Genomic DNA, 24,774 nt, shown 5'->3' on the forward strand with positions numbered 1-24,774 from the left:
CTGCATGTTAAAAATAATGAAAGCATTCTCCCCATTATACCACTATCAATTTATATTAATCACTTCATTCTCCTAACACTGCTTCAATACCTAATATTTAGGTCATCAAATCAAATACTTTATTAGTTTTCTGATAGGTTGGCATGAATTAATCTTGTTTTCCTAGCTGTGAGCTCTCTGAAGGCACACAACTTCCCTCTCATCTATTACTGGGCTTCTAATGACACTGCTTTGTAAGATCTATCAGGATGTGAAGAGGAGTTGTCAGGGTTATGGGACAGAAGGGATAACAATGCTTGGTGGGAATCAAGCCCCATGGTTCTGGCCTTGGTCTAGTGCTCTGAGCAAACAACTTTCCACCAATGAACCAGAAAAAAAAGTAAGAAAAGCACAGTAATCATGATAACTCTTCTAATATTTCAATTATTAGTCGATAAACTTATTTGTTGACAGTTGTTTCCTGAATTGTCTGCATAAGCTGTAAAGTTCATATATATAGTTTTTGCTGACTAGAAAAAGGCAAATATCTAGTTTGTCTGAATTATTTTTTCCACGATTGTCATATTTTGGTATCTTAGAGATATAGCCATAGACCCAGAATGCATTTCAGATTACAAATTCCAAAACTCATAAAATTAAGGCCAAGTAGAGACTTTCAAGTTATTTTCATTTGGGTACCATATTTATATATGACATACTAGGAAAAACCCTTTTGATGTTTGGTAAAATCAGGATGTGGTTAAGTTATTTTTGTAAATTATTTAATTTCTGCTCTGCCAAAGTTGAACTTTAGTCCAGGAAAGGGGGTGAGGGGCTTTGGGTTACTACTGTGATAAAACATATACTTACAAGGGACCTTTAGGCTAAAGCTATGAATCAAGTTGTTAACTATCAAGCATAATAAATTCTTTTATTACAGCCTATTCATCTTTTCAATAGTGAAACCATAATGAATAGATTTTTCTATATTAAAATTATTTTGAATTGTAGAATATACATATTGAATTAGACTTAATTTTTTAACAGGAAGAACATTAGAAAAAAATAAACTATGGGGCTAAACCAATGAAATTCTCATTAAAAAATAGCCAAATATTGACAAACTTACATGGTTTAAAATCTAATAACATTTTTCATGATCCATTTGCTTTCACTTGTTCTCTCTTTTACTCTTCAATAGTTCAAGTTTACAAAAGGTGAGGCTTTGAGGGGTCAGTTCTAGCAAGCTATGCCATACCTCTCAGAGAAATCAGCACATTAAGTTACCTGAATTTGTTCTTTAATTATAGTATGTTTATCCTGGGAAAATGAACAGTAAGGTAACAGAAATATAGTGTGAATATGTTTTAATTCACATCATCCCTTACTGTAAATGTCTTAATAATATCATATTAGAGTAAGAAGAAAGTGGTAGATTAAAAAAGTTACAGAAAAAAGAAACATGGATAGCTGTTACCTAAAAGATTCTTGATTTGAGGGGTTTTGGGAAAGGTATGATTCTGCTAACATATCTCTTTTGCTATTTGCTATTAGGTCAGATCGAACACAATAACTATCATCACTTGGGGAGCTCAATAGTTTTTTGTTATTTTTTCACTATGACTTTCTAGATTGCACAGTCACTCAGGCCTGCAAGTGAATTTGCTCTGGTGCCAGCAGTTGTTAAAGAAAGGAATGAGCTCAAGACTTCAAATTCCCAGCGTGAATGCCACATGAAAAACATGAAAGTTGCTGTGTGTGCCGTGAAAGAAACTTATTTTGTGTAGCTGCAGACTTGTGAGTTCTGAAAAGCAGACCCAGAGTCTTACTGTATATGTAGCTGAGTTACAATGTAGATCGCATTCACATCCTTGAAAGGTGTTTGCTGTTAAAATGAGGGCATTGATTGTGAAGGAATAGGATCTGGAAAATTAGAATGGGGACATACGACTGATGATGACAGTGGGGGACATTAAAACCCTAGATTCTGCTGAGTCTTCTTTGCCAGATAAACACACACTGGTCTGCCATGATCCATCTCTCCTCCACCTGAAGAGATTAACCCTGCTATGCCTGATAGCTACAATGACCTCCCCTGAGGAAACAGCTTTCATACCTCCATCTGAAGAGATTAACCCTGTTTCACCAGATGAAACTATAATGGAAAGCTCTGAGGTAGCTGGCTTGCGGGACATGGCAATTCATCTCATAACACATCCCCACCACTCCTCTTTTCTTCCAGACTTACAACCGTAGACTGAGGTGAGGTACAAAGTGTGATATATGAGGAGGTGTGCTATACTCCCAAAGAACTGCATTATATTTTCAATTCATATAGGTAGAAATCAGGAGAATATGTGTGGTAATGGATATTAAGGGTGTAGAATAGTAAAAGGAAGACAAAGTTGGAACAGATTGAATTTATTGATATGGGCACACCAAGCAGAGATTCTGAATGTAATGTTGTAGCTCAAGGGGTAAAAAAAGGCTCTAAACAATTTGTTTGGGTGGTTGGCTGAAGCATGAACCAAAAGGTGGCCTACTTTACCTGAATTTGAAATGCCAGAATTGTCCTGGTACAATGTAGATGAGGGGATCCAGAGGCGTAGGGAGATGGAATCTTAGAGTGGATTTATCATGGAAGATTTGCTCACATGCCCTAGGAATGTCCAGAGGACACATCTTTCATCAGAACTTTGAGAAATAAATTTGTGAGACTAGCTCCATCATCCCTGAAGATGTTTGTGGTCACTCTTCTCTCTAGTTCACATATTACTGTGGGAGCTGCTGTCACTGAACTTGGATTCTTAAATACAACGGGGATGACTGGATCCTGGGCTAGTAGGAGCTGAATAATCACAAAAGAAAAGGTGTACATGGTGACTGTAATGGATGGTAGTTTCAAAGCAATAATAAAACTATTCTGATTCGTGGAGACCTTATGGCATTGCCTAGTTGTTCATGGGGTATCTAAAAGTGAAATGGGCAGCCTCTTGAATTCGTACTTGATTTGTATAAGCAGAAGAGTTTTATGTCAAATGAACAGAAGTCTAACTTGAATCACAAAACAGAGTCCCAAACCCTCAGTCTGTTCCCAGACTTGAGGCAGTTATGGACCCAGAACTGCATGAATAAAGGAAAGGCTGGATCCCCTTGGGGAAGAATCTGCTATCCTGCCCAAAATTCATACTGTTAATCTTCCTTCCAGTCTTCCCCAAGGGGTCCTATGGCCTTTTACCAGGGTGACTATGCATTGGGGAAAATGTAACAATCAGACATTTGGGGGATTATTAGAAACTGACTCTGAACTGACATTACTTCTAGGAGACCTAAAGCATCATGATGGTCCACCAGTCAGAGTAGGAGTTTATGGAAGTCAGGTGATCAATGGAGTTTTAGCTCAAGTCCTTTTCACAGTGGGTCCAGGGGGTCCCTGAACCCATCTATGTTTATTCTCCAGTTCCAGAGTACATAATTACAGTAGACATACTGAGCAACCGGCAGAATCCCCACATTAGTTCCCTGACATGTGGAATGAGGCCTATTATTGCAGGAAAGGCCAAGTGGAAGCCACTAGAACTGTCTTCACTTAGCACAATAGTAAATCAAAAGCAATACTGCATTCCTGGAGGGATTTCAGGAATTAGTGCTACCATGAAGAACTTGAAGGATGCAAGGGTGTTAGTTCCCACCACATTCCAATTCAACTCTCCTCTTTGGTCTGTGTGAAAAACATACATATCTTGGAGAATGACAGTGGATTAGCATAAACTGAACCAGGTGGTGACTCCAATTGCAGCTGCTATTCCAGATGTAGTACCATTTCTTGAGAGAATCAACACATCCCTTAGCACATGGAATGCAACTACTGATCTGAAAAATGTTTTTTTCTTGATACCTGTTCCAAAGATCTCCAGAAAGTTTGCTTTCAGCTGGCAAGACCAGCAATACACTTTTACCATCCTACACCAGCAGTAAATCAACTCTCCAGCCCAACGTCATAATCTAGTCTGCAGGGACCTTGATTCCTTTCCCTTTCATAAGACATCATACTAGTCCATTATAATGATGACATTATGCTGATTGGACCTAATGAGCAAGAATTATTAACTACTCTAGATTTATTGGTAAGGCATTTGCATATCAGAGGGTGGGAAAAAAATCCAACAAAAATTCAGCGGCCTTATACCTCACTGAAATTTCTAGGCCTCCAATGGTGTGAGGCATGTTGAGATATCCCTTCTAAAATGAAGCGTAAGTGGTTGCACCTGCCCCCATCCTATAACCAAAAAAGAAGCACGACACCTAGTTGACCTTATTGGATTTTGGAGGCAACATATTCCTTATTTGGATGTAATATTCTAGCCATTTAAAGATTGTCCCAAAAAGTTGCTAGTTTTGAGTAGGGAATGGAACAAAAGGAGGCTCTGCAACATGTTCTGGCTGCTCTGCAAGCTGCTTTGCCACTTGGGCCACATGATCCAGCAGATCTGATGGAGACACTATGGGGCCTTCTACTTCAGTGGCAAAATGGAGACATTGATGGGCCCCTATAGGAGAATTACAGTATAGACTTTTAGGATTTTGGAGCAAAGCGCTCCTATCCTCAGTAGAGAAATACTCTTCTTTTGAGAAATAGCTTTTGGCCTGCTACTGGGTCTTGGTACAGATCAAATACTTGACTATGGGCCACCAAATTACCATGAGACCTGAATCGCCCATCATGGACTGGTTGTTGTCTGACCACCAAGCCATAAAACTGGATGTACACAGCAGCACTCTATCATCAAATGGAATTAGTATATACAAGATCAGCCTTGAGCAAGGTCCTGAAAGCACAAGTAAGTTACCCAAAGAAGTGATTCAAATGCCCATACTCTCATTCTTGCCACATTATCATTACCTTCCCAGCCTGTTGCTATGACTTCTTGGAGAGTTTCCTACAATCAGCTGACTGAGGAAGAGAAAATTTAGGCCTGATTTGCAGATGGTTTTGTATGATGTACAGTTATCACCAAAAGTGGACAACTGCAGCACGATAGCCCCTTTCTGGATCTTCCATGAAGGAAAGTTGTGAAGGGAAATATTCCAAGTGGGCAGAACTTTGAGTAGTGCACCTGGTTATTCATTTTTCATGGAAGGAGAAATGACTGGAGGTGCATTTGTACATGGTTGCATGGACTGTTTCGTGAATGGTTTGGCTGTATTGACAAGACTTGACAGGAACATGATCGGAAGTTGGTGACAAAGAGATAAGGGGAAGAAATGTGTGGATAATGTTTCTCAGTGGGTGAAAAATATGAATATCTTCATGTTTTTTCTCATGGGAATGCTCAGAAAAGGGTGACTCCAGCAGAAGAGGATTTTAATAATCAAGTGGATAGAATGATCTGTTCTGTAGATATCAGTCTGTCTCTTTCTCCAAATATTCCTGTCTTCACCCAAGGAGCTCATGAACAAAATGACCATAGTGGTAGGAATTGAAATTATTCATGGGTTCAGGAACATGGACTTCCACGTACCAAGGTTCACCTGGCTACAGCCACTGCTCTGTGCCCAATCTGCCAGCACAGAGACCAACACTCAGTCCCTGATATGGTGCTATTCCTTGAGGTAATCATTGAAGAGGCAGTGTTTTGTTCTTACTGGGATAGACATATACTCTGGATACATATTTGCTTTTCCTGCACACCATTCTTCTGCCAAAATTACCATCCTGTTGACTTACAGAATGCTTTATCCACTACCATGGTATTCCACACAGCACTGCTTCTGATCAAGGAACCCACTTCACAGCAAATGAAATGCAGGAATGAGCACATGGCCCATAGAATTCACTGGTCTTCCTGTGTTCTCTATCATCCTGAAGCAGTTGAATTAATAGAGCAGTGGAATGGAATTTTGAAGACTCAAATGGGTGGTTATATGTTGCAAGGCTGAGGCAATGTTCTCCAGGAGGTTGTTTATGCTCTAAATCCGTGTCCACTCTGGTGTTGTTTCTCCCTTAGCCAGGATTCATGAGTTCGGGAATTAAGGGGTGGAAAAGGGAGTGTCACCACTCATTATTAACCCTAGTGATGCAGAACAAAAATTTTTGCTTCCTGTCTCTGAAACCTAAAGCTCTGCTGGTCTATAGACCATATTTCCAAAAGAAGGAGTGCTTCTATAAGGAGAAACGACATTGATTTTATTGAACTGGAAGTTAAGACTGTCACCTGGTAATTTGGGCTCCTCATGTCTCTGAATGTACAGGCAAAGAAGGGAATTATTGTACTGGCTGGGGTGAGTAAGCCTGATTATCAAGGAGAAATAGGACGGCTGCTATACAATGGAGGTAAAGAAGAGTTTAACTGGTATACAAGAGATTTCTTAGGGTTTCTCTTAATACTATCTTTCTCTGTGATTAAAGTTAATGGAAAATTGCAACAATCCAATCCAGGCAGGACTACTCGTGGTCCACATCCTTCAGGAATGAAGGTTTGGGTCACCCCACAAGGCAAAGAACCACGGTCCACCAAGGTACCTGAGGAGGGCAGAGAGACTAAGGAACAGGTAGTGGAAGAAGGTATAAATACGAGCTATGCCCACCTGGCCAGTTGCAGAAATGAGAAATATAATGGGTATGAGTATTTCTCTTTGTTTTGTTATGAATATGTTTGAGTATTCATAAATATATAAAGCAAATGAATTTTTCTTCCCTATCTTATCCTCTTATAAGTTGTATTGACTTTATGCAATAGTATTTAAGTTGCAGAGAACCAAGTTTAAGAGTGAATATTGCCCTCTTCTGAGGAAAGTATTAGTGCCTTCTAGTTGTGCATAGGACAGTTGGATTATTTTAGACAAAAGCTTGACTGTTACTGTTTTTTTTTTTTTTTTTTTTTTTTTTTTTTACGGGGGCAGGCACCAGGAATTGAACCCAGGTCTCTGGCATGGCATACAAGAACTCTGCCTGCTGAGTCACTGTGGCCCGCGCTGTTACTGTTTTTATTTAGAGATTAAGTATGGTTTAAGGAGATTGTATGGGTGCCCAATTGACTAAGGGTGAACTGTGATGCTTAAATTCCTGTGTCAACTTGGCTAGCATATAATGTTCAGTTATTCAGTCAAGCAAGCACTGGCCTAATTGTTACTATAAGGGCATTTCTTGGATTTAAAGCAATAATCAGTTGAGTGCATTTTTGGCTTTTTAAATCTACAGTCAACAGAGGAGATTGCCCTTGCCAATGAAAGAAATCTCATCCAATCAATGGAAGGCCTTAAAGGGAGAACTGATGATTTCAGCAGTTGAAATGAAGAATTTCTATCTCTGCTTTAGCCAGCCAGCTTCTCCTGGGGATTTCATCAGAGTTCCCAGTTTATAGCCTGCACTACAGAATTTGGATTTACCAATCCCCACAATCATAATCATGTGAACCAATTCCTATAATCTCTCTCTTTTTCTCTCCATATGTATATATATGGTTCTGTTTCTCTGAAGAATCTGAATACACCATCAGACTACATTCACTTATATACAGCTTATAAATTCACTTATATATAGCTAAACTTTTATTCATCTGGGCAGGAGGAGTAGGGAGATATAACTGAATGCTTCATACCTTTTGAACTGTAATAAGCTTACTGTTGAGAAATTAAATATGGATCAACCTTTTCCTTCATCTTAAGTCACACAGACACACCTTGGGAATATCCTGACTCCTAATTATACTTGAGAACCACGCATAGGTTTTTTTTTTTTCTTCCATTTTTAAAGTTTTATTCATACATCATATAATCCTACCTAAGTAAAAAAATCAATGGTTCCAGGTATAATCCCATAGCTATGCCTTTGCCACAGTGATCTATATGAAAACATTTCCTTTTCTTCCACAAAGAATTCCCTCCCCCTCCCCCATGTCTCCTGCTTGTTGACATTTAGTTTTGGCATGACGCCTTTGTTGCACTCAGTGGAAGCATCTTATATGCTGCTGTTGCCTATAGACCTTAGCTTGCATCAGCTGTACTTTTTCCTGTATGCCATTTCACTTTCAACACCTCCATGCATAGGTTTTTATATGCATCAGTTCTTCTCATATCACCAAGTAATTCCATTCAATTCAACAACCACAAAAGATATAGAACACCTACCATTTGCCAGAAATTATGTAACACATTGGGGATATAGCGTTCTATCAGATTGAACTGGTTTCTGCCCTGCCTTTCAACTCCAGAATGATGAAGGCAAAAAAGAAATGTAAGAAGTACTTAATTCTATCATTTAATCTGTCAATTCAATTTAATGACACAGTTACATATTCATTTCAATATTGGCATTAGCATGCTTTATTTTTATGTCTTACCTGTAGGATCTTATCACCAGGTTGCAGCAGATTGGAAGCTGGTCCATCAGGCTGAACCCTAGTAACAAAGATACCCTATAAGTCAGAAGTAACAGAGGTTAGGATTCTATTACCAAGAACTAGGTTTATTAAAAAAAAAAATTCATCCATATAGAAAACAGTGAAAACAGATTATAAACAGTTTACACATGTAGGTTTCAAAGATTTAAATAGTATTTTAAGTAAGGCAGTACTCTCCAAGTTGAGTTAAAGAATAGCAACATCTTCACTTACTTAAAAAAAGCTCATCTTGTTTTCAAAGTGTGTTTATGAATTATTCTAATGGCATATTCTTAATCATTTGAAATATGGTACGGAACCATAGTTCAGATAACTTCTGGATCTGTCCTGAGTTATTGTGCATTCAATAACCTTTTGATAGGTTATAAATTCAATGGATACTTTGAAATCTTAGTAAAATTATATACACATACTGATTTATTTTTAAATTTTTATATTGAATTATTTTAATGAATATTATTTGTATGTTACTGAGAATTTTAATTTAAAATGCATGTGAACAAATTAAACATAAGAAAATTCCAACATACATTTTAAAGAAAGCTTATGCCTATATAATTATAAAATTCCTAAATTGATTAATTTAGTTTATAAAAGGTCAAATTAATGTAGATAAGGTAAATATTTATTGCCTGTCTACTACTTGTTGAACTTTGATTGCTAGTGATACAGAAATGTACAGTATAAAGTTGCTGATTTCATTGAGCTCACAATCTGGTAGTAAGTTAAAGAAAAACAACAATTACAAAACAATGTAAATGTGTTATGACAGGAGTATAATGGACTGTAAAAAATGCTGTACCCAGCTCATCCTTGGCATGCTTGGACTTCCCTGAGAAGAAGGCACCTGAGAGCTGAATTGTAAAGGAGGAGTAAAAGCCATTCACACAGATAAGGGGAGAGAGGATATTCCAGAAGAAGAGAAAATAGCACAACAAAAGTGAGAGTGCATGTTACATTTCGGAAGCTGCAAGTAGTTCCACCGTGATTGGAGTGGTGGTGGGAGGGTGGGAGTGAACAGGGTTGGGAGCATGGCAGAAGATCATGTCAAATGTAGGCTGAAGTCAGATCAAAAGAAACTTTTAATAGACTCGGTTTCCAATATGGGGAGGAACTCAAGGATTTTAACCATGAGAGTGGACTTTAATTAATAGCCTAAGAGTGAATCTATGAAGTGATAAAGAAAATGTAGTTCATATAGTGAATAGTATTTGGCAATAGAAAGTAGTGAAGGTCTGATACATGCTACAACACGAACTAAACTTGAAAACATTGTGCTAAGTGAAGGAAGCCAGTTACCAAAGGCCACATATTATATGATTCCATTTATATGAAATTTCAAGAAAAGGCAAATCCATAGAAACAGAAAGTAGATTGGTGGATGCCAGGGTGGGAGACTGGGGAGTGACTGGTAATGGGTACAGCATTTCTTTTTGGAGTAATACAAATGTTCTGAAATAAGATAGTGGTGATGGTTACACAACTCTCTGAATATATTAAAATCCACTGAATTGTACACTTGAAACGGGTGAATTTTATAGTATGTGAATTATATCTCAACACAGCTGTTATTAATTTTTTAAAAGTCCTTAGAATTATTAATAGACAGAAGTTTTTTGTTTTTGCATTTTTTTTTTTTTAACCTGGGAAGGCTCTGGGAATCGAACCCGTGTCTCTGGCATGGCAGGCAAGAATTCTGCGACTGAGCCACCATTGTACTGCCCAGATAGAAGTATTTTAATATCTTTATTGTTACCTAGGACATCTGTCTCATTTGTAAATCTAATGATATACTTCTACTGGTATTTTCAGTTAGCTTTTCAGAGGTCTTTGAAGCTTATTAACTTAAGGCTTTTGCATGATTTCTATATTTCTGATTTTAATCTATTGTCCTCATTTAAAAATGAGATGACCGAAAATACAAGAAAACTATAACTTTTTATTTAATAATTCAGCCAGCACTTATTTAATGAAATAATCCGACCAGTATGCAATAAATGTGTATTAAGATGTTCATCACAGTATCATTGTGTGTTAATGCAAAATTACAAACCATACCTAAAAACCTAACAATAGGATATTGACTAAAGAAACTATTGCCTCATACAGTAGAATGGTATGTCATCATTAAAAATAAAGTCCTAATGGCTGATGCTGGACGATATGAATGCTCAGTGAAACAAGCAGGTTATAAAACATTATATATGTTTTATTACATACGTTTTAGGTCATATGTGGCATGTCGCTAATTTAGCTGAAACATGTTTATATGTACATTTGTGTGGGAAAATATCGGGAAGGAGACACTCGTGGGCATCAACAATGGCTATACTGGGAAATGAGACATTCCATCTTTTTTTATGCTTATCTGTGCTTTCTAATTTCCACAATGATTATGCATTGCTTAAAGCATTAAGAAAATAATAATGAAAACTTGTTTTAAGTTTCCAGGTTAATGGTGGCACTATAAGAGAGCTATAAAAATGCTTACATGGCTAGGTGATTTGGTCTATTCAGCTACACAAATGGTCAGTTGGGAAGCAGAAATAAAACTGTTGTTTGAAAGGATTTTAATTCAGGCACAATGATTAATCCATCAGACCAGTGAAAACTGCAGGTAATGGCACTGATTGTGACAACAAACAGAATCCCCAAAGTCCTTCCCACACTGGGCCTACGGTGTTATAGTCTTCCAATCCCAGAGGCTGTATGTGCAATCATTCCATCTGAGAGCCCCGTCCCACCCCCTACTCTGCTTTTTTATTGGAGACTCTGTACAATAGGCAGAATAAAATGATTGCCCAAAAGAAGTCACTGCTTCTCTGACTGCTGGAGGTGAAGTTGTTTTGACTATTATTTTCCAATAGTCAAAGTCTGTGCTACTTAGTTAATTTTGATTGCCAATCTTCAGCTCTTTGTACAGGAACAATTTTAAAAATGTTTGTTTGAATCCAGACCATAGGCATTGAATTATAGCCATCACATCTACAATGCTGGGAAGAGGCAGCAACACTCCACAACCTGACTGCTGAAAGAATACAAATGTGGTGTCTGTGGCAGGTTTAATTTCATCCATCACATGGCCCTGCAGGATTCAACCACTGTTTTGAAGACTTGCTTTGAAGCTTACTACAGTGGTGGAGCAAGTCTTCCAAAGTATTTATTGCTTTTTTCTAAAGCTTTATTATTTCTTTTCAATCAATAAACCTCATCAGCTAAGAAATTGCTACTGCCCATTGTTATGGTTTCCTTTTTTTTTTCTATATATATCCTATCATCCAGTATACTATCATGTTAGTTGAAATAGATAGCAATGAGTGCTATATTTAATAATGTTTTGTGGCATTCATTATCTGTGGAGTTAGAATGTTTCCCAAAAGACTGCTAGCAAAGGCCAGTGCCCTAATTTTTCATTGTGTTTATGTGCATACACTGCCATATGAAAGAGACCAAAGAAATATAACCCATTTTTTAGTCTCTATTAAAGATGAATATTGATGAGAAATATGAAAACTTTGACACTGTTTTGAAAAAGCTCATTGTAGCAATGTGCTACCCATTCAACAAACTCATTTTTTTCTGAGACTTCAAAGAATATCTCTGCCTTGATGATAGAATTTGGCAGAGAATCAACAGAGTGTTTGTATTCTGAAAATGAAAAAAGTCATCTCATAACTTCTAAACAACAGGTAGCCATCTTGTTCGTATCAAATATTCAAATAATAGCATCTTATCAATCTAATAACTCTGCTGGCAAGCTCTCAAATATGTTCAGTTTCTTGCAACATATGTGAGAGTGCTAAATGTGAGACAAACTATCAAGCATCATACTCAAAATTATTGAAACCACCTATACCTATGGTTATAGCAAGAGGGTTTCCTTCCTTGCCTACAGAAGGAAAATACCTTAAAACTCTATTTTCAATAAGGCGACACATATTTGTTTTCTATTGCTACTGTAACAAATTACCACAGTGACTTAAAACATCACAAATTTATTATCTTACATCCTTCAAATTATAAGTCCAATACAGGTCTCACCAGGCTAAAACAAAGGTATTGACAGCGATGCATTTCTTTCTGGAAGATCTAGGGGAGAATTTGTTTCCTTGCCTTTTCTACCTTCTACGGAATCCATGTTCCTTGGCTCATGACCCACTTCCTCCAACTTTAAAGCCAGAAATGCTGCACCCCTCTGACCATTTTTCTGTAGTCACATCTCCCTCTGACAATAGCTGGGAAATATTCTCCTCTGTTAAGGACCCATGTGATTAGATTGGTCCCAGGATAATCTATCTCAAGATCCTAACTTAATCTCTTGTCATGTAAGGTAACGTAGTCACCCATTCTAGGGATTAGGACTTGGATGTCTTTGGATGAGAAATTTTCTGCCTACCACACAGTGTAAGAAGTGGTTAAGAGAAAGGCTCTACAGTTAGCCTGTCTGTATTCACCATTTACACATTGGCAACCTTGGGTAAGTTACTTAACTTTTGTGTACTTATCCTCATTGGTAAAATGGATATTAAAACAATACATAACTCATAGAGTTAGTGGAGTGAGTAAATATATATAAAATAATTAGAATTATAGATGGTTCTCAGTAAAGCCTCAATAGATGTTATTAAAATATATTGAATTATTGGAAGGTCAAGTTACAATCCAAGGTCTTTTCATCCAGCGAAGCCCACATTGAGAATTTCCCCATTATCAACTATACCAGATTTATTAGCATGAAATTATTATTCTTTCCTCTCAGCATGGAGCATACTGAAAGGTCAACATTTTATTTTTTGCCCTTGAATTACCAACAGATGACAGGATTGACATCTCTTGTTTAGGGAGGGGAAAAGGGAGAGATTGGGATGTCTCTTTGACCTCATCTGTGGTCCCCCGGTGGTAGGTCTCAGTGATAATGGCACCCATTATTCTTGAATCTCAAGTAGAGGACATGGGTCCCATCCGGGGTGCTTCTTTATGGTTCTTAGCAACTTTCAAAGGAAGTTCAAGTCAGGAGCACCAGATCTTTATAGTAATGATTTCTAGAATCTACTCTAGTTAATGACTTATGAGGTCTCCAAGTGTGTTTTTCTGATGTTGCTCACTTGAACAGCTCCCAAGTTTCTTACTGCCTTGAAAGTGCAATGGTTTTCTTTTGGTACCACCTCTGGAGGACATCTCACAACAGGGCAGCATGGTAGGTGCTACACATTCCTTTCAAAGAGAAGCAAGTCTATGTTCTCCTGAGACACTAATGTCTGGGTGGGCATGAAACAGACCCAGACCCCACAGACTCATGCTTCATGGAGGAATCTTCTAAGGTTTGAACCAAAGCTAACCTAGAGAGTGCTGGCTGGATGCAACACATAAGCGTGACCTGTTGTCATTTGATATTTCTTCCCCACTTTTAGCCACCCTTTCTGCAAGTCACGATTGGTTAGTGCAAAGGTACCCATAACGGGCTTATAAAAAGTTTTGCTTTTCACCAGTAATTTTGAAAAAGGGTAGTTTGTCCTAGTGGTAAGATCTGACCTTACCTTGTTATTTACCTGCCTCTATACCTGTGGGTATAAACTTTAAAGTATGCAACAAACTAGTCTAGGATGCAGACATTTAAAATTCTAAGTTTAGAGGAAAAGGAAACTTTATATGATTTATAATGATGACAGAGAGTGACTGTGACAGTCTCAGCTATTGTAAATGTAGATACCAAAATAGCACCTGTCTTAAGGGAACTTCAACTTCAATTTATGAAATATGCCTTTCCTTAAAATTATGAAAAGCCTTGGCTCTAACCTGATGCTAAAAATTGGTTTCTAGGAAGGCCATATCTCAAATAAAGATTGCATATTATTACAACTACAATTCAGTACACATTGCTTAACATGTTATAGAATATAGTGTTTCATTCTTCCATGAAATTATAAAAGTTCAAAGACTGTTTCTGGAAGAAAAAGTTATTCATGAAAATAGCACTTAGGTAACAGATTTATTTCCCAGAAAACATGGCAAAAACTAATTCTTTTTCATGAGGTGAGCAAGGATCATACAAAGCTGTATTGCAGCTTTTAGAAGCAGCAGTAAATGTACACAGTGGACTATGTTTACTTAGTCCCTGTGATTATTAGAACACTCGACACAACAAGGATAAAGGTTTTCATCTCCAGGAATAAAAAATGTGGTGTCAAAACATTGTAAGGTTAATTGCTGTGCATCAAATTGTAGGCTTTGAACAAATTCCTACCTTAGCAACTGAGAATTTTAATGCAGTAAGAAGAAAGATTTATCCTGCAGCCAGTAGAAAGAAAAGGAGAGGAGGCAGGTAGGGATGGAAGGAGGGAAGAGAGAGAAAGAAAAATTGCACTAGCAGCTAAATGACATTTCACATTTGACTCATTTTGGTTCACTAAAACCACAAAATGTAAAATCTATAAAAGATGAGCAGAAAGGAGAATTGTTTCACAAACTTAGAAAATTCGGGTTTCAAATGACAGAGATGTAAATATTCTACAACTGACCAAAGGCCTCTTAAAAATTCTAAAAAATTTTAAACACAGACATTAAAAGAAACTTCAAACCCTATTTTCATAAAGAAATATTAAATTGGAAATCACTTGGTTTCATTTGTAAAAAAAAATATTAATAAAAAATTCACTGTAACAAGGAGACAAATGGAACCCATAGAAATTGAGTAAACTATTACAAATATCTTAGTGGAAACACATAATGGAGATTATACTAAAAGAAGTATAAGACATTGCTTGGTCTTTGGTATTTCATCATTCATTAGTTCACTGTAAAAGTCTGCTTAGTAGCCAACTATATATGTAGTTTTCAAGATAATGCCCTTCTAACTTGCAAAAAGATACAAAAAGTAAGAAATGTATCCCCCGTTTTCTAAGATTGCTGTTACTATTGAAAAATTGATGACTAGAATATTTTTTACTAGTTTAGTGCTGATATTTATAGGCTACTCTCTTTCAGGGAAATTGTAAGATCTAAAATTGTACTTAGCTTTGGTTACTTAATAATTTTCTTTTTATTATTCCAATATTCCAATCATTACCTGACAAACATCTCTTTGGGCTGTTGTGATTGTAGGTAACATCCTGTGTATTTCTTGATGAAATTCTTTGCTTAAAAATCAATATTTTCTACTTTAATCATCATATTTTCTTTTGAAACGAGCACACTCTTTCACTAATTGTCTTTCCATACTTCTTGGACCTTTGGGAAGAATAAAATAAATATTTTCTATTTCTTTGATTTCATGTGTCCTTCAAGCCCTGCATTTTATATGAAGCATCAACTTCTGGTGAATGATTTGGATCGCTGAGCGTCGAATACTTTTCTGATTCTGTCAAAGCCTCCAGTGGCTTTTCTTCTAAACTTCATAAATAGCATAAAATAGTAGAAACTATTAAAAACAGGAGTGGGTAACTGTAGGTGGTTGTAGAGTCTTCTTCCTAGGTATTCTAAAACAGTGTCAGCAATCAGCTTTCTGATGCCCATTCCTGTAGGTTCCCTCCAAGCCCCATTAGAAGTATACATTTTTGACATGATGCGCACCGTATCAAAATAATGAGTTTAAAATGAAGAATTTAGTCAAATCTTTTTTGGGCACTTATGCTAATATTTTATTGAAGTGAAAAAATTATTTAATGGCTAACACATTGTTGTGCAATAGAGCATCGCAGAAGTATTTCTTAAAGGTGACAGTGAAATAAGGATGTCAACAAAAGCTGGTGGCAAATGCCAGAAGACACTGTAGTTGTGAATTCTTTATGATATCTTGACCGATAAAGTGACTTACAGGCCGAGGCAGAGCAGGGTAGAGTGAAAAAGGAGAATTCCACCCCCCTTTTTAATCTTTATATTATTTTAATTTTTTATAGTGAGATGTTTATTCTTATTTACTGCCTGTGTAATTTTTAAAAAGATGTACATTAAAGAATGAGGACTTTGCAGTTGAATATATCTGAGACTAAGAATGTATTAAGGCTTTAAAGGATGCTGAATATTTTACCCAGAATAAAAATCCGAAGACTGCCATGTGGCTGACGAATGAATGGGAAGCACTCATTAGGAACCCAGCAGAAGTTTCTTAGATAAAAGGGGTTCTTAATCGGCTCTCTATTTCTTTGCCCACTCACATCTTATGGCCTACAGATGGACACTGAGAAATGAAGCCACCCCAGCTGCTGTGTGCAGGCCATGCTACACTGAACATATCATGGGGTCTTTCTTGCAGAACAGGAAGAAGTAAACCTGCTCAAACCTAGGTGTCTAGGTACTCAGCATCAAGGTAGAAATATTCTTTGGATAAAATATGATTTTTTTCTTTCTCTCAGTAAATAAAGAGACTTCAATAAACCTCAGTAAACAAAGAGAAAAAATTTAAGATATGATTTTTCTTTAATCACTTTAATTTTAATTTAATACTAAAAGAGTTTTTTTTTATTTCCTATTAATGAGTGCTCTTGCTATGGGAATGTGGCTGGGGTTGTATTTGGGCTAAACAATTGGGTTTCAAATATAGGAAGTAGTTTTCTACCCCATAATACTTAAGAAAACAGAATTAGTTACTAAGACTATGAATGGTTATATTAGTTATATTCTAAAGATGATAGACAAATTAATATGTATAATTTGGTATCTTATACAATAATCCTAAACTGTTACTACTTAATGCTTAATCTAACTCTGGATTTATCTTTATACTTAACCAGATATTTTAAATATTTCTATTATATTAGCAATATAAAATATCATATATATTAAATATATCTTAATAATTCACTCTAAATCCTGACCTACTAGTCTATCTCTTTCCAACATAGTTTAGGACTTCAGGTTAACTTGGTGTCTTTTATGGAAACCTCTATTCTCATTTGTTGGCAGCTTTCCCCCAACTCATTTGAAGGATCTCTGGGAAGGTTTAAGTCTAAATTTACAGACTTAAGAATCAACTCTGATTTCTCATGATTGCCTCACACACTTAAGAGAGAAAAATGGCACAATGAAAGTTATGTGCAGTTATCTGGTTCTTTTTCTTTTTCAAACTTATTTTAGATTTCTCTCAACTATCCGTGGTTACTGGACTCTTTTTTTCCACCTGAGGATGCTCACTCCAAACTTTCCTACTCCTGAACAATATATTAGTTTTGCAAACCACTTTCTTTAGCTACCAAAGGATATGAATTTGGTTCAATTAGTGTTACTTTCTCTTAGAGGGACTAGGGGCTCTTTTTATGGAAATAGCAATTTTTTTTTTTGCTTTTATTGTTTTAAGAAAAACATTTAATCAGAAAGATTAACAGGACTTAAAAGCAGGTTTAGATGAGGCTCATAGCAAAAAATCTGACATAGCCAATTTCAGGGTTCAAAGTAAAGTATCAGTTGCTTTGGCTGTCCCTCTCAGATGCCATGATTGCAAGCACATGGGCTCCAGGGCAGTGATTCCCATAAAAAGAACGCCTAAAGGAATCTCTGGTACTAAAGTACTTTTCGTTTGAACAATGGCAAAAATTACAATGGAAAAATACTGTAATGGACATTCTTGGTGATCTGTCCAGAATGGGGCATTCATCCTGCAGGTGCTGCAAAGAGCTCCCATTTGCGCTTTTCTCTTGAAAATTACCTTCGTCCTATAGCCTCTTCCCTGGGAAATGTGCAGCAGGTTATACCTTCCTCTCTGGGGCCTGCAGCCAATGACAGCCTGAAACCAGGACACAAAAGGCTGTTTCCCTCCTCAAGGTGAGGCAACTCTGTGGAACAATTCATGTTACAGAGCAACCATGGAGATGAATGAGGCTTCCATTTTGCCTTGTTTTTTCTCCTACCCTATCTTGCTTCCATCATTCTCTAACAGATTCTCTAACAGATTTTTAGATTCCACTTAAAAACATTTCTTTATTAAACCTCTTGCACAAAATCCCCATGTCAGGTTCTGCTTCTGGAGAAACTGACTTAAGACAAAAATGAACTACAAAGGTGAAAGCACTACAGTATTTCTTGCCTGGTTGGGATATGTAGATTCCCTGGTTTGCTTACCTGTGTACAGAAAAAAATTAAACAATACTGCTAGTAGCTGAGACCTGGCAGGTATTCTTTTAAATTTATTTCTGTTTTGTCTTAGTTCTATTAATTTGGCATCATGATATTTCCAAGAATTCTAATAGGTTATATTCTTTCAATGGAAGAAACTGGAAATACCATGAGGTCCCTCGAATTAAAACATGTGGTAGTAACTTAGCAAATGCAGTCTGAAAGCTTTCACACATTTCCTGAAGGCCTATTTGTCATTTGTCTCTCAGTAATTAACTTTCTCTCATTGATGGACCTGCCAATTCCTGTTAGTAATTGTAAGACATTATTTATGAACTAATTTTAAGTGCTTTCATTTTTTTTATTGAGAAGTGTTTGATATTCTTCCAATGTATAGAACAAACTTTCAAAAATCTCTAAATCCTTTCTCATACCATTTTTCTTGTTTATTTCATGCCAAATGATTAAAATGATGCAGTAGACAGAACATAAATAATATATAACCCCAGCAACTAATATAGCTAGCTACACACTTGGGATTTAATATTATTGAAAAAATATTTTACTGATCATTACAAAATATCATGTAGTGATAGCATTCACAGTTCTAGGGATGTTCTAAATATATTACTTAATTAAAATGTCCCAAAGAATGTTCTTATTTAAAATGGTACTTTTTATTGATCTTGGTTTTCCAAACATATGCCCCAGTGATATTTTCCTTAAGAAGCAAGCCTTTGTTGAGTGATATTTGATTATATGCTTCTATAAACTAAAATCCATGTCTTCTTTATATCACAATGTCTCAATACCAACAATTTGCAATTGGCTAAAGAATGCAGCCATGTTTTAAAAAGCTTTGGATAAGTATTCATATCTGCAGAAATTCTATTAATAGGAAATTTTGAAGGCTAATTTTTGCCAATGTCTCTGAATAGATTCAGGATTTTTCTTGTTTTTGTGAACATCTGAGATGAACAGAATAGGCAAGATTACATTTAAAATCTTTCATCACACTTTTAATCTCCTCAATCAACCAAATGGCATCCTGAACCTCAAATTGCAATGTGACTAAGATGCAGCTAAAGTAAACAGTTGTGTTGTAAAATAATTCATGCTTGAAATTTATTTTTTAAAAATCCAACTTTGTGTATTGTTTTAGTTTCTTAAATGCTGCCAGAATGTGATATACCAGAACTGGAATGGCTTTTAAAAAGGGGAATTTAATAAGATACAAATTTACAGTTATAAGGAAGTGAAAATGTCCAAATTAAGGCACCAATAAGAGGTTATCTTCCCTCAAGAAAGGCCGATGGGTCAGGAATACCTCTGCCAGCTGGGAAGTCAGATGACGAGCAATTGCTGTCCCTTGCTTTTGGGCTCCATTGCTTTCAGCCTCTGTTCCTGTGGGGGTTCCTCACTTTGCTTCTCTGGGGCTGGCTTTCATCTCTTGGCTTCCCTTGGCTCTCTCCAGGTTCTGGCTTGATAACATCTCATGGTGACATCTGCTGGGCCCCCCACATCTCCAAACATCCAGTGTCTGTTCTCCAAGCGTCAGCATCTGTGTTAGCTCTGCTCTGAAGTTTCTGTCAGCTCTGTCTCTTCTGAGGTTTCTCCAAAATGTTTCCTCTTTTAAAGGATTCCAGTAAACTAATCAAGACCCACTTGGAATGGGTGGAGTCACATCTCCATCTAATCAAAAAGTCACACCCATAATTGGGCATGTCACACCTCTGTGAGGATAATCTAATCCAAAAATTTCTGCCCTATACACTGAATTAGGATTAAGAGAAATGCCTCCACAGGACAGAATCAGAATTAAAACATGGCTTTTCTGGGGCACATAATATTTTCAAACTGGCACATATATGAAATTAAGTCTGTTTCAATTCTTCTTAAAATTAACTTCAAGGACCAGTCTATAAATAATATAATCTCTATGCCTTACTCCTGACATAATTTATAGCGTCTCCAAATTACATGATAAGGAGTAGACATATGGTCTGTACCTTTTTTTCGTAGTCAAAAGCACATCTTTTGCAAACTTTGTTTATGAATCACCCAGTGTCACAAGGCTGAGAAAAACTGAAAAATTATTCTTGTGTGTTTTCAAACTTGCCATTGTTATGTGTGTCTTTGGCTATTGTTATCGTCAGGTAAGGATATCAAATAAACCCTTTGATTATGCATGTCCAATCCTTCTTCTCTTCTCGATATTAATCATATTAAAACTCCACAAATAAAATGTCCTATTTTCTTCTAGGGATGGAAGTTGGTGTGAAAAGAAGGGCGGGGTTAATTTCTGCAGACCATTTTGGCATCTTGAGTCAATCATTTTAATGTAATGTAGAATAATTTATAGTAATTTATTTTGAAATTCTATTTTCCAATATTTTTCCCTGACTGGGGATTGCATCTATAACATAGGCAAATTACGGCATTTAAAAAGAATATGGATTTGTTTCTTCTATAATTTCTGTGGCTATATCCCGAGTGTCCAAGTCAGTGCAAATAGGCTGGGCTCTCTGGCATTTGCTGAGCCTGGTGTTTATGACAAACTGCAGAGAGTAAGAGATTCTTTGGCTCTAAAGGTCCAGCATTTCTATTTCCTGTTGACAAGTCCTTTAAGGATAGGTTGGATCCATAATATATTTTTCATTTTGATCCTTTGACTGGATAATTGCTCATTGACTGTTTAGAGTATAAAGAGAAAGGGCTAAGAGTCTTTAATATCTTTCAAAATCCAGGAGCTTAGTCCTTCCTTTCTCAAATGGGGAAAGGAGGGATATGAGTTCCTGAGTGCTGACCTTTTATAATGCATCATTAAAAATCCTTTCATTTGCAGAGTCCTTGGTTGCCTTATGAAATTGCTTCAACAGTCTGGTATTAGTCATCCATTAATCCAGTTTTCTTCTAACAATATCCTGTGGAAACTGTATTGGTAAATTTCTTAAATTATGTAACTGTAAATTATTTTATGAATGTTTAAACACAGGCAAAGAATATTGTGACTTGTTCCTTTGGCAGAATCATCACTGTAATATCTTAGTCCACAGTTATATAATTGCTTAGCAATCCACTCTGTACAGTATGCTGCTAATTATCTAGGTTCAACAGAGAATAATACTGACTTCAAAGGAATTGAAGCAAATATCTAGACTATGATTAATTAGAGGTTTTGGTAATACTTTCCAGTATTAGAATATCATATTAGTTTCAAATCTACAGGGTACACATTTGTCGTGTGTTTCTTCTGCTAAGTGGCATTTGCAGACAGAGGCATGTAGATATTGCTTATTAAGAGCAAACAATTTGAAGTCAGATCAATTTAGTTTAAAACCTTGTCTACCATAGTTCAGCTGTATGACCTTGGGTGATTTAATTAACCCCTCTGGGCCTCAGTAAAATAGACAATAATAATAATGCTCAACTAACAAAGGTTGTCATAAAGAGTAAATGTTCATGTATATAAAGACCTTATACAGTGCTCAGCATGTCATAGATACTCAATAAAAGGATACTATTTCTATTGCTTTTATATTTTCACAGATTTTTTGTTTGATCAAAACTGTTCATCTCTCTCTGTAGCATCTTGCATCTTGACAGTGCTGTTTCATTATTGTAACAAAGCAGAGCATGGCTACCAGTGACTTCACTGGGAGGGCAGACGCAAACACTACATGGGGCCATTTTCATCCAGTACTCTAGTTCTCTCCAAGAATGGAAAAGCAATTTTCACTTGGCAATGAATCTCCAAATAATGAACCCCATGATGAATAGACTGATTTATTCAACTAATGAACATCGTTCTAATTATTATGTGAACATTTTTACATAAAATGTAAGGCTAAATGTGCCATACCTTCAATCCATGGAGACCATATTTGATTAGGACTATGTTGGGGCTTTGGAGGGGAGGTAAATTTGCTGGACCAGATGTTATAAGCTCTCAAAATAGTCCCTTTATCTGGCTTCATCCTGAATCCATCCTATAGAGCCTCATTAAATTTTTTTTTTTTTTTTTTTTTAACATGGGCAGGCACCAGGAATTGAACCTGGGTCCTCTGGCATCGCAGGCAAGCCTTCCTGCCTGCTGAGCCACCGTGGCCCGCCCGAGCCTCATTAAATTTTTTTTGGGGGCAGTTGCATGGTTCAGGAATGGAACCCAGGTCTCTTCCATGAGAGGTGAGCATTCTACCATTGAACCACCCATGCACCCCTGGCCTCATTAACTTTTGAGTAGTCCCAAGTGTTTTTTTTCCCCCAATAATGTTATACCACCGAGAACTTACATCTGAACACCACAGTTCATTTTTGCCCCAGTCCCATACGCCCCAGCTCAAGAGTCAGGCAAGTATCTGTTGAATTTAAACATTTGTTTAATTTGGTTCTTCTCACCCAAGCTGTAAATTAGACAAGCCACACATTGGAGAGAGGGGAATATTTTAGTTTATTTAATTTTCTTACTGTTTGGTATTTTTGAGTAGGTATAGATACTGGGTTCTTGTCTCAATTGTATGCAATCACTACAAAAATGGGAAACATTCCTTCATTTTGTGAGTGGATACTTTGTGAGTGGATTAAATTCTTGTGTAAATTTTCAGAGCCAATATCTTTAGATTCTGCGGGCACTGTTAAACAAGTAACCACAAACTGCTTTGTGTGACACCAAAACTGGTCAATAAATTAAGAGCAGTCTTGAAAGTCTCCCATAGATTTGCAACTTTTAATTACTCCCATCAATTTTATAATAATAGAGATTTGCTTTTCAGATTATGAAGTGTTTCACAGAATGATCAGGCAAATGAAAGTGCCTTTGAGGGGAAATCTTTCAATTGACCGATTATATCATTCAAGCGCTATAGCTGCTACATTTAGCCAAATGAACAAATTACAAGATCATATAAATAATTCAGTCTCACTAGAGTTGTTGAAATATTAGAAATGAGAAATTAAAACAATAGTTATAAAGTGCTCATATTCATCCTAGTAGTGAATTTACAGGCAATGATTTGAAAGCCTCAGGTGCACCGTCCCCTGCAGTTGAAAATAACAACAGGAATGCAACTGTATTCAGATGTGTCTGACTATTCAGCAGTCTGTTCATCCTTAATTTATTACCCTATGCCTTCCAATTATACAGTGTAAACATTTATATGTTGACAAGAAAGGAAAGAGAAACGTGTCTTTTGAATTTCAACTATCTAAGAATGATAAAGTTCTTAACTTTTCATTGAAGGAATTTATGGAGGAGATGTAAAACCAGAAACAAAAAGAGGGGTCAAGATGAATAAGACATAAAGATTTGAGGCTATTAAAAATGCCATCCTATGTTTCTGATAATTTTGAACTTTTCTACATTTGTGTTAATATATATCAATAATTTTAAAATTCAGCAAACCTGTTGGCCCTCCTAAGTCATGAGTATTACACATTCCTTTTATGTGAATAGCTGTTCCAACAAGTCGAGCAAAGGAACTCCCACCTATGACCGGCCACTGAGGATTTTTCTCAAGTCTCTTCCTTCCTAACATGTACAGTGTGAATAATTCTTCCTTTTGGTTGAACCCCTTGTCATGTCCTTCTTCAGAAAGGAAAGGAAGAGGGGCAGGAAGAATGGAAGAAACAGGAAGATTGGGAAGGAAAAAGAAGGATTAAAGGTTCTGCTTCAGGCTACAAAAATATGCGAGTAGGGGAGCTGAGCATTTTTAAGAAGCAGGTCTTCTGATGGGAACTGATCCGTGGGTTACTTTTTATTATAGTAGGGAGTTAAAAGGTCCACACCAGATGACCCAAAGGTAAGGTGGGAGCCAGTGGACATTTTATCTTCACTGTTCTAAAATTTTATGATACCAGCTAATGTAATTAAATGATATATTAGGTCAAAAGAAGATAGTTCCAATTATTTCATCAAACTATAATTACTAATTGATTCAACACTGAGTGCATTCAACACTGATGTTAGCAGGGCAGGTTATATAGCTCAGAGTAAATATCTTTTAAATAAAAATTTCAGATGGTCCACACCAAGGGGTGTCCAGGCAATGGTCGCAGGTAGGGTTGGGGTGGTGACACACCTTTATCCCAGGGTCTGACAAGCAGTTATGAGCCTGGGGGGAGGCTCTGATGCTCCTGCCAATGCTAACTCTGATATTCTCATAGAAAATTTCTTACTGTGGTTTTTCAGTTCTGTAATTCTAAGCACTCTAGTGAATTCTGTATTTTCAGCGCTGAAAAACATTTTAGTTGGCTTCATAGTTAGTTACTTTATTAAAAGGCAGCAAAAAATCCCGAAACTTTTCCTCACTCCTCTTTGTTGCCGTAGTGAGAAACAATGTTTTCAAAT

General features: G+C 36.6%; 1 protein-coding gene across 1 annotated transcript in view; it reads right to left on the minus strand.

The window, feature by feature from the left end:
* The window catches only part of LRRC7 (leucine rich repeat containing 7), a 600,349-nt gene that overhangs the window by 10,536 nt on the left and 565,039 nt on the right, over positions 1-24,774 (minus strand). The window contains exon 26 of the mRNA XM_077120640.1: positions 8,322-8,396. Within this exon, the coding sequence (XP_076976755.1) occupies positions 8,322-8,396 (75 nt within the window). The remainder of the gene's footprint in view (positions 1-8,321; positions 8,397-24,774) is intronic.

Source organism: Tamandua tetradactyla, chromosome 11 (genome assembly GCF_023851605.1).
Source record: "Tamandua tetradactyla isolate mTamTet1 chromosome 11, mTamTet1.pri, whole genome shotgun sequence".
Classification (NCBI taxonomy): Eukaryota; Metazoa; Chordata; class Mammalia; order Pilosa; family Myrmecophagidae; genus Tamandua; species Tamandua tetradactyla.